Source organism: Syngnathus scovelli, chromosome 7, assembly GCF_024217435.2.
Source record: "Syngnathus scovelli strain Florida chromosome 7, RoL_Ssco_1.2, whole genome shotgun sequence".
NCBI classification, from domain to species: domain Eukaryota; kingdom Metazoa; phylum Chordata; class Actinopteri; order Syngnathiformes; family Syngnathidae; genus Syngnathus; species Syngnathus scovelli.
The window spans coordinates 11538677-11550117 of record NC_090853.1 but is presented as its reverse complement, the minus strand read 5'-3'; the positions used below and the strand labels follow the sequence as shown (position 1 = coordinate 11550117).

The window sequence follows — 11441 nt, the reverse complement described above, 5'->3', positions numbered from 1 at the left end:
TGTAACACGTCAGCCGAGGGGAAAAAAAAGAAGCCAACCTGATTGGAGGTTGCAGTACAATCCATGGTATAAAGGCCCTATTTGAACACAGATAAGACAGCAACGTTGCGTGATAGTCCCAAGTGAAGGATTTAAACTATACCTGCAGTGTTGCTTCACAAAAGGAAACGCACAGCAGTACAGTTATGCAAGCATGAGCCATGGTATTCACGCACTGGTTCGAAATAAAGCATTAGCCGTGCTCTAAACTACTTGCAGACGTTGCGAAGGAACATTATACGCACATGCACGCACACCCAGGCACAGATAGGTGGCAGATGCGGAGAAAGAAAGGTCACTGAGTGCATTGGATAATTGTCTGCCTTTAGAATTCGCCGCATTGTTCACATCACCATATAAATCATTGAAATTTCCTCTGGAATGAAAGCAATGTGCACTCTGACATACTTTTTTTTTTCCTCTCACTGCTCTTTCATGAAACACACATGTACACACGTGACTGTTCATATTATTACATTAATTCTGTTTTGAAAAGTCTGCCTTCACTTAAAAAATATAGAATGGCGGTCAGCCAAGTATAGACGTCCACCAAGACCAAGCAATTCTAAACATGATTAGTATGGCTGAAATCATATAATTGAACTCCAACCCTCTAGGTGGCGGTAATGAAAATGACCACATTTGGAAAAAATTATGCCATTAATGAAAACCATCTAGTGGCTCGAGGTACTTAGTTAGTAAACTGCAGAGTAACAGGCGGCAATTTAAGTGGAATTCAGATAAAAAATGTTGTTCCCAATATTAAAGTCTACATTTCCCACTAGTTTAAACATATTTATCCAATTAATATTGCATCGGAGGAATTTAATCATTTGAATCCATCAAAAAGTGCAGACATTTTGACATTCTACTGCCACCTGCTGTGGCACATTCTGACATTCGCAATGCAAATATTTTATACTTAACTGCCCCTTTATTTCCTCAAGAATATTTCAACAACTATATTAAATGATCTATCCATTTTCTACACAGTTTACGGTGTTCAGGGTCGCACGTGAGTTGGAGCCAATCACAACTGTCCTCTGGCAGGGTGCTGCATTAATTAGACTGGAGGCCCAAATTGGAGGAAATGCTCCTTGCAGTCTAACAACACCATCAAGATTAATTAAATTTGCTTTTAAATAATGCTCTGTATGAACGTCATCATATTAGCCACGTCTTTCTCGATGTTTCCCCAAGCTGACAGTCGGTGTTGATGACGGTTAGACAATCCTATTATCCCTGCCCGAAGTAATCCTCCTGCAGAGATGTACTTTACACGCTTATGGACTCACTCATTACACACAACATAAGGTGACAAATATATCAACTAATAAGGCAAATAAATACATCAGATATGCAGGACACGTTTCTGCTTGGGTTAGAGGGCATCAAGAAGAAGATCTTGCATGGAGGGACCGGAGAAATCCCCAAATTCAGCACTGGGGCAAAGGTAATTGTATTTTTCTATTTTGTTTTACGCCATTCTCTGTATTTATTGTACAGTTTAGGATTAAGTGCATTCTCATGTATTATGTACACTTTAAATGTTGATTGTTTGTAATGATTATTACATTTTTGAATGTCTCTTCTGGTCAATATTTTTGGAGAGATTGCTAAAAACGATTGATGCTATAACTTCTGGAAATCTGATTTAAGACAATTGTACAAGTGATGTTGCTGCATTTCACATTGGAGCCAAACAGCCTGTAGAGGGTGATACAGTAACAGAAAAATACTTTAATTGGGCATAATATTTTATATTGATTGCTGTCTATGACAGCTGGGAGAGGCTCCAGCACACCCTAGTGCAGGGGTCACCAACCTTTCTTAAACCGAGAGCTACTTCCCGGGTACTGATTAAGGCAAAGGGCTACCAGTTTGACACACACTTCTGAAATAGCCAATTTGCTCAATTTAGCTTTCACTTTGTGTTATTATTGTCATTTCCAGTTCTCATGTATGTGTGATTTTAACAAGAAGAGCAAAAATACAGCCAAACCTCGTTTTTCGACCACAATCCGTTCCAGAAGGCGGTTCGAGAAGCAAATCGGTCGAATTCCGAATCCATTTTTCCCATTACAAATAATAGAAAAAATTTTAGTCCGTTCCAAGACTAAACCCCCCCCCCCCTTTTTTTTTTTTTTAAACATTTTTTTCATTTGCGCATTTTTCTCCGATTGCGCAACTGCAGCGCACCGCCGAACGCGCAACCGTAGCACGTCGCCGACCCGCAACTGCACAGCGCTGGTCGCATTATTGTGACAGAGCCGTCGCTGAAATTTAGAAAATATTTTTAAAGTCCTGATGTACTTTCCAAAATTTATGTGGACCTCAGTGCGCGGGGAGCTTTATTTGGTCCGATCGCGCAACTGCAGCGCGCCGGGCGCTCAGTGTCGCATTGCTTTAAGAGCGTCTTTGTGTTATAGGATGGCTTAATGCTCCCACTTGCTTTCGTTGGAGGCATGATTAGGGATTAATACAATCCTCAAAGTAACGAAAATAGAATAACTAAAGATTCAGTCGGCATCCGGGCCGCGCGGTCGGGTTTTCTCGGGTCCTCCCGGCTCATCTCGTGAGGTTCGACCTCCGAATTTTGTTCAACAACCGAAGCAAAAAAATCTCGAATTTTTTGTTCAAATTCCGATTTGTTCGAGAACCGGGACGTTCGGAAACCGAGGTTTGACTGTAAAATAGATAGATGCAGCTCACTGACAAGTGCCCCTATTTGAGCTAATTTTAGAACAGTCCTGCGGGCGACTCATGCGGTCCTCACGGGCTACCTGGTGCCCGCGGGCAACGTGTTGGTGACCCCTGCCCTAGTGTAAAGATGAGCAATTCGCAAAATGGATGGACTTTTTTTTTATGAATTTTAGATTTTCTAAAAATAAAAATACACATTCAAAGGTGTAACACATGCTGCACTAAATGTGCGGATGATTTGTTAAAATAATACCACTTCTTTTAATTAGAAATAGTTGTATATTTTATTTACATTTAGTAGCTGTTTAGAAATTATTTTTTGACTTAAAGAAGCTCTTTTAAAACTGAAAAACAATATTACAATAGTCGCTCGGTTCTTTTTTGTTCTGAGTCACTACAAGGGTTGTTGTAGGTTCATCATAAAATACATGTGTACTGTACACGGGAGTGGAGCGCCTTCAAAGTGTGAGCGAGGCTTCTATGAATGTTCTTGCACAACACAAATAACTTGGCTGTGTGCTCATACTCTCCTTGGTTGTTATACAACCATTTGCTGGCTTGTTGAATAAATATGTTCATATGTGATGTAACATGTTTGTCACATACACACATCATGTTTTTCACAAGAATATGATACAATTAGTCTTTATCGTAACATGTTGGAGTATACCAATACCATTGGTGTCTATACACAAATGATATGTTTCCACTTCTTCCCCATTGTAAACATAGTTACCTTGCTATGAGCTCACATTACATGAAAGTCATGTCTCGGTGCTTGTTTTGGTCCAGGTGACCTTTGACTTCCGCACCACATTGTGTGATGATGAGCGCACGGTGATAGATGACAGCAAAGCTGTGGGCACGCCCATGGAGATAGTAATTGGCAACATGTTCAAACTGGACATCTGGGAATCGCTGCTGGCCTCCATGAGAATCGGAGAGGTGGCCGAGTTCTGGTGTGACACTATTGTGAGTAGAACAATACACATGTTGAGTTTCTCTACTTCACATATAATTTTTTAAAGACACTTGCAATTCTTAAATACGGAGCTAGGTTTACCGATGAAGTTGTGAAAAGACAGTTTGAAGTACTGTCTTCTTCATTTATTAGGGTGAAGTGATGGGAAAATGAAGCTTCATATTATTTAGTGAACCAGTGTTGTATTTTTTGACTCCTCTCGATGGGACCCTGTTCAACATTGGGCTGACTAACTTGCCATTTCTTAAACCCCTTTCTTTAAATCAGTGTTTCCCAGCCTTTTTTCATTCACGGCACCTTTTCATTGGAAAAAATCTCAAGGCACACCACCGACAAAAATCTGTTAAGTGTTACACCAGCTTCTATATTACAATCAGTTATATTACAACAAAAGACGTAAAGTTCTATTCCTATATATGTATGGAGAGTCGAAAAATTGAATAAGAATAAATACTAAATATTCTTTAAATTGTATTTCTTTTGTAACTGAAAGTGACAGTTTTTGAAAAAAGATTTTAGACAGTGTAAGGAATAACCTATTGAAAGTGATTGTGATCAAAATCCAAAAGAATCGATATGGCTTTGTTTGCTGTTTTAGACTAGCTCGATAAAATATTGCGACATTAAGAACAAAGTCGCTTTTACAGACGCTCTGCTGTTCTGACAGCGGGTGAGTGGCTATCACAGTCGAGGTTTCTCGACTTGACTGTGTATTTTACGTTGGTGAAAAATGAACAATCCAGGTTCTCCCGTTGAACTACATGTTCTGATTTCTATCGGACCGAAAACCGCCGTCATAGTGTCACCGTTAGTAAAAGCACACAGCAACTAGTGATGTGCATTCCAGTTATTTTAAGTGAACCGAATCCTTAGAATTAGTTCATTCAAAAGATTCGTTCAAACGAATCGTCCCCCCACACACACACACACAGACACGCACACACTGAACAGGAAGTTGCGTCACTGACTTGTCTCGTTCGTGACCCGTAAAGATCCTCCTCCATCTATCGCTCGCTGCTGATTAGTCGTTCGCGAAGATTCACGAGTGAGTGACAGACAGCATTGCTGCTATACCAGCCAACACACGTTATGCCGACATTGATGTTTTAATTTTGTATTTGTTGGGTTATAGTTGATGGTGTTATTATTCTGAATGTGTTTGAATAAAAGGTTGATTAAAAAAAAAAAAAAAAAAGTTATGCCGACATTTGTTATTTTGGGGGACACCAACTCATATAACAACGTAAAACACACAGTTAACCAAATGTCTGATTTTTATGTTTTGATTGGAGAATATTAGGGTTAGTGAACGAATCACTTTAGGAAGTGATTCATTCTTTTTTCAGTTCATAAGACTTCAACCAGTAGGTGTCGGTAATGCACATTGAAGCTGGTGCCACCAAGCCGTAAATCAAAACAAAGAAGAAAATGACGTAACTTCACGTTCACGAACGAGTCGTGAATTGCATTTCCCGTCAGCAACTGAACGGATCTGTGAGTGAATGAGTCAGTGAGTGAGTGATTTGCATTTTCAGTTCATCGCGTGAACGGATCAGTGAGGGAACGAATCCTGACTTTCCCATTCGCGAACGAGTTAATGGGTGAACTGCATGTTGGACATGTTGGAATGCGGCCCCGAGGACTAGACCTTGACACCTGTGACCTTTGACCATGATATTTCCCTAATAAAGTGGCCTGTTATTAGGTACACTTGAAAATGGCGGTGTACCTAATGGAGTGTCCAAGTGACGTCACAGCTCAAACAGCCAATCAGGAGGTGGGGGTGAGGGCGGGTGTGTCACTTTTCACTTTCACTTAAGCTTTTTCCCTATTGGCCTGTGATGCACATCACTAGTACAAAAATAGTGCATACGACCGTAGAATGTCATGTTGAAACAGCCGACTGGTTAGTGACTCTGTCTCTTGCTCACTAAAGTCTTGGTTCAATCCCAGATGCGGGAAAATGCTTGAATGCAATTTTATTGTGCGATTAACCCTCTATTTATTTGGGTTTTTTTTTACCTCATGTAGTGTACCTATTGAAGTGTCCATGAGGTGTACCTACACTTGTTGTCATATAAAGCAGTTAACCAAATGTCTGATTTTTATGTTTTAATTGGCAAATATAAAAACAAGGAATAAAACACCAGACAAGTTTTAAAATAAATGTTTATTAAAATAATAATAATAATAAAAGTAAATTTCAAACCAGCAATCCAATGTGAAATTGCAGTAGATATATTGGATAACAATATTTAGGCGTATATATGCATATACGTTATTTAAAACTACTACAAGTGTTATAAAATCAAGATTACCCAAAGAGAAGCATAATCTCCCCGTTGTTGCATAACGGCGCATCCCTTCATGCAATAAAGTTAGCTGTTAGCTTGGAGAAAACGTGCATAAAAGAAGTGGTGTTTCGGTGAGCTGGTTCTTTCTTTCCTTGGCAAATCGTAAATCGACATTCTGGCTTCCATAGTTCACGCCAGGAGACGCAACACATTCACTGACTGATCCGTTGTTGCACGGGAAGGCAGTTCACCCATTAACTCGTTCGCGAACTTCGTTCCCTCACTGATCCGTTCACGCGATGAACTGAAAATGCAAATCACTCACTCACTGACTCGTTCACTCACAGATCCGTTCAGTTGCTGAACGGGAAATGCAATTCACGACTCGTTCGTGAAAATGAAGTTACGTCATTTTCTTCTTCGTTTTGATTTACAAGCTGCACCAGCTTCAATGCGCATTACCGACACCTACTGGTTGAAGTCATATGAACTGAAAATTCTCGTTCACTGAAAACAAACGTTCTGTTGAACGAATCGTTCACTCACGAGCCAACACTAACAGCAACACACACATAAACTGAGTATGTGCCGATGCCACAACATGAAATCTGAAGATTCTCCGATTTGCCACGCATGCACGATTAGCAAGTGGCTGACCAGGCCTTGCGCTAACTGACCTGTGGTGTGGCGATCCTGTTTATAATGCGCTCGGTATTTAATGTTGGACAATTTCCCACGGCACAGCTGAACATCTCTCACGGCACACCAGTGTGCACTGGTTGGGAAACACTGCTTTAAATCAACAGTGCCATCTACGTGTAGACAAGGCAGAAAACACAACTGGTTCATGAAGCAAACTTGAAGCTTCATTTTTACAATTTTTAAAAAAAAAAGAAGAAATGAAAAAACAATCAATTTTGTCATCGCAATAAAGTGGCCAGTAGTGTTATGGTGATTGTATATGTACATGATAATAAATTTATTCTATTGGTAGAAAAATGTATGACGTTTTGTTTAATTATTCGGTATTCATTTAATATTTGTGTAAAACAACTTTTCTCATACGTTAATCCAAATAGTTTCACATTGACCTTTGCCTGTAAGTGTCTCGCGCAAACTACTAAAATATTTGCCATGTTGTGTAAAGACAATTTTGGGTGGAGGCGAAATGTGATCATGTGTGCACATGTAAGTACGTGCATGTGGGTAGATGCATGTGTGTGGGTGTTTGAGAGAGAGCGAGACATATGGGTGGAGAGGAAAACTGTCATTAATCTGCAGCAGTCTCACGTTTGCCTAATCAGCTTGGATTCCTGCTGACTCAGCAATACTGCCATTCCTCTGCTCTGATTAGATGTGAAGGGGCTCAGAGTGTTTAGTCCCTTCTCTGACCGACTCTCCACGCGCGCACACACACACACGCACACACGCACACACTCAGTACCAAATGCGATTAATAAAATTCCATTCAGTTGCCATGTTTACCCACAATTAATTGTTTCAAATGGATGCATTCTCCTCTGAAGCACACCGGCGTGTACCCGCTTGTGTCCAAAAGCATGAGACGCATTGCAGAGGGCAAAGACCCAGTGGACTGTCACATTCATACATGTGGCATAGCCAACATGTTTGCCTACCACACCCTGGGCTACGACGACCTGGATGAGCTGATGAAGGAGCCCAAGCCGCTCTTCTTCATCCTGGAACTGCTAAAGGTCGGACCAGAAGGAGAACCTGAGTGGAAGCATGTACAGCCAAGTGAGAGATGTGAGTGTGTGCAGGTTCTCCAGCCCAGCGAGTACAACAGGGAGTCCTGGGCTCTGAATGATGAGGAGAGGCTGAAGGTGGTGCCCGTGCTGCACGGTCAGGGCAATAAGCTGTTCAAGCAAGGGCGCTACCAGGACGCCACGCTCAAATACAAGGAAGCCATCATCTGCATCAAGAACGTGCAGACCAAGGTGAGCAAAGCGCAAAGACAAACGCAAATAGAACACACTTCAGAAATTTGCTTTTGCCCACAAACATGACTGAAAAGCTCTCACACACAAACACACTTTGAGAAGACGATTAGCATGGGACGTGTTTGTCACAGGAAAAAGCGTGGGAAGCTCCATGGCTGAAGCTGGAGAAGATGGCCCACACACTAACACTCAACTACTGCCAGTGTCTCCTCCGCATAGAAGAATACTATGAGGTTATCGAACACACCAGTGACATCATTAACCAACACCCAGGTTGGATGCAAACCACACACGCTCACTTACACACAAATCTCGCCGGAGAGAATGGAACATTAAGCTCCATTAGTCACATTCCATACATGTGATATATGAGAGACCACTGTTGTTATATTAGCGTTTATTCAGCTCTTTACAAGCTGGGAAGGATTTCACAGAGTGTGAAATGTACCTTTTTATGAGAACCCTAAGTGAATTTTTCATGCTTCTGTAGAAGTCTGACCCAATAAAAACGTTTGCTTTCACTGCACAAGATCTGGATCTTCTTGAGACACGCTCTTGTTTTGGAATGAATTTTGAACTTCTCCTGGCTATTTGAGATTAGCTGGACTTCACAAATATTTTGAAACCTCTCAGCATTAAACACAAGCGCTGCTTGAATTTATTTTATTTTTTTTCAGATTTTCTAACCAAATTTGTTATTAGTATTAGTTAACTTCTGTACAAAACAACAAAACAGTCCACCCGTTTTTTGGTATATGACATCAGAGTCTCAAAATTTTGAAAACTCCTCTTACATAACACTTTTTTCCCCCAAAAATTAAATCCTTCCACAACAAACCAAGTTACCCACTAGATAGCGCTGCTTGCATTCATTTGCAATGTGTATATGCATAAAGAATCTATTTCCCGATTGTCAGCATTTGGGTTGTTGCAATGTAATCTATGCTATTTTTTCTTCATTATTGGAATTCTGCTTAGCAACATGTGGCTGGTAGTGTGACTTGACCAGAGTTTGAGCAATTGTTTTGTAATATCTCTTAAAACTGATTCTAAATTTTTATGATGACTCAGCCGTTATTTGCGTTGTATGCAGTTTATAACGTCTTTTGGAATAAGATATATAATTTATTTGTATTTACATTTGTCTTATTTGTAATTTAAAAACCACTGTAGTTTTCCTGGTATGTCAGCCACTTCATGTGAGCCACTGGTGCCCCACCAACACAATTAAAAAATGCCACTGCAAGGAACTAGTTCTTAAAATGTGATCAAACAGCAATATCTGAAGTCAATCCAATCATCATCAATATTCTTTAGGCAACATTCCCCTTTGAATTTGGAGTAACATTATTATTTTGAAATTGGCTATTAAAGATGATTTGAGTATCACATTATGAATGCACGAGTAATGGCCCCTCATAAAGCAGCAGGATTTCAGTAAATGCACGGAGCAGTGTTGTAAATAACTCAAGGGATGTGTTTGGAATAATAAATGTTGCTCTATATAAGCAACAACGATAGCTATAAAACCACTTTATGTTGGTCCCCCAGGCGTCATGAAGGCCTTCTACCTGCGTGGGAAGGCCCATCTGGAGGTGTGGAACGAGGCTGAGGCCAGGCAGGACTTCAGCAAAGTTTTGGATCTAGACCCGCGCATGAAAAAGGCAGTGAAAAAGGAACTGGCAGTGTTGACCATGCGCATGGAGGAGAAGAACAAGGAGGATAGGAACAAGTACAAAGGCATGTTTTGAATTGACTTCAATGTGCAACGAGGTTTGCATGCTTTTTTCAAATTCAACTCATTTGCCGAATTGTTACAGTAATATTTAATTTGGTTGGAAATTACTGTCACTATTTGTGTACCTTTGCATGAACAGGCAGCCTTACAGTAAATCCTGTTACACTGTAAAAAGTGAAATTTTAAGTAAGATATAATTTCTTAAATTGAACCTAAATTTGCTTATGTTGCTGTGTTAAGTTATTTTTGCTTGAAATAAAATTGTCAGGCAAGATCATTCTGTTTGTTTCAAGATACTTATAACTTGATTATCCTGTTTGATCTTATAGTCTTGTCAATGAGTATTAAAAGCTTGTTTCAAGTACTGAGACTTAAACGAACACTTTCAATATTTTAAGATGACTGTTCAACAACAAAAGAACCGGAAGTGTGGTTTCATATGTCGAATTTGCTTATTTTAAGATTTTAACTATATTATATTACTTGTTTTAGGTTTAAAAATACTAATTTCAAGACTGCTGTAGATATGAGCCTAGTATTGTTTTGTTATTTTTCAAATTCTTGTCAAATAAAACTTTCTTGTTCTGTTGGCAGATAGTTTTGCTTATTTTAAGTATTATTTATTTCCAGTTTAACATTTTTTTTTTCTTAATATTTCCAGTGGAATTTTTGCATTGCCGGTGGAGTTCAAAATAAGAGACAAGCGATTCTGTTTTTTACCGCTAGATGTCACTCAATCCACATGTACAATCTGGTCGTGTTTCATTGCAGGTGCAGCAGGGAATGCTGCAGGAGAAATGAACCCGGCCTGCAGCACAACTTTATGAGCAGCCCAGAGGCTCTTAAAATGAAATCACGTGGGCTGGAGCTACTGTTTGTCTCTGTCTCATCGCCTACAAGAACCTTGTCGATATAGTTAAACAATCACGCGTTGCTATTGTTGTCGTCCCACTGTTTCTCATGTATAACAGTGCAGCTCGACACCACTGCAATAAACAATGATCATTTAGAATCCCCCTTTTTACATTGCTCATCAAAAGTTATCATTGTTGTCTTTGTTAAGGTTTTGGTGACATTTAAGGAATCCCCACAGAGCTAGGGGGTAGCATCACTCAGGGAAATGAGGCTCACACTATGCAGAGTTCTAATAATGATGAAATCTAAGGGGCGTGGATTACTGGGGGGAAATGCACAGTGGATGGTCATTTAACATGAAATTCCCACCCGGCTCATAATCGCCATTGTCCTCTGATACATCAGAATTATTCATTCTACGCAAAGCTTTATACAGAACTCTAAAGCAAACTTTGTGTGTGCTGATGATTTATGACATGAAAACACTGTGCCACTGGAACATGAACGGAAAGCAAATTCTGCATAGCAGCACAAAGCCTTCCATAAAACACTGGTGCTGATGTTGAGAAAGGGAGGGGAGAGGGTGTGTGCGTGTGTCGGGAAGGGGGGGGGGAGTGAACTCCCTGAGAGACTGCTTTGCTCAATCAACATCAGCAGCATCAAGTTAGACAGAGATATGGAGATTCATTGCGGAAATAAGAAAGTAGTACCTTCAAAATAAAGCACATACTTCAATGCTACAAACAGTACCACTGAAATTTAGGACGTCAAATTTAGGATGTAAAAATTAAACTTAAACTATACAAATATTGAAATTGCATATATTTGTGTCCGTTAAAAAAACACTTTTACCATATAATTCTGTTTAT

At 39.9% G+C, this 11441-nt stretch overlaps 1 protein-coding gene across 1 annotated transcript; it reads left to right on the top strand.

Moving 5' to 3' along the window:
• The first annotated feature begins 1360 nt into the window (after window positions 1-1360).
• aipl1 (aryl hydrocarbon receptor interacting protein-like 1) lies at window positions 1361-10765 on the top strand. Its single transcript, XM_049726810.2, has 6 exons — window positions 1361-1492; window positions 3535-3714; window positions 7545-7733; window positions 7800-7976; window positions 8111-8252; window positions 9531-10765. Exons 1-6 carry the CDS (start codon window positions 1397-1399, stop codon window positions 9728-9730), a joined length of 984 nt encoding a protein of 327 aa, XP_049582767.1. The 5' UTR covers window positions 1361-1396; the 3' UTR covers window positions 9731-10765.
• The last annotated feature ends 676 nt before the right edge of the window (window positions 10766-11441 follow it).

Excerpts from the sequence above, each read along its gene's own strand:
- aipl1 (XM_049726810.2), top strand. The coding sequence starts at position 1,397 with ATGCAGGACACGTTTCTGCTTGGGTTAGAGGGCATCAAGAAGAAGATC. Across the intron at positions 1,493-3,534 it reads AATTCAGCACTGGGGCAAAG|GTGACCTTTGACTTCCGCAC; the intron begins GTAATTGTATTT and ends GTTTTGGTCCAG. Across the intron at positions 8,253-9,530 it reads CATCATTAACCAACACCCAG|GCGTCATGAAGGCCTTCTAC; the intron begins GTTGGATGCAAA and ends TTGGTCCCCCAG.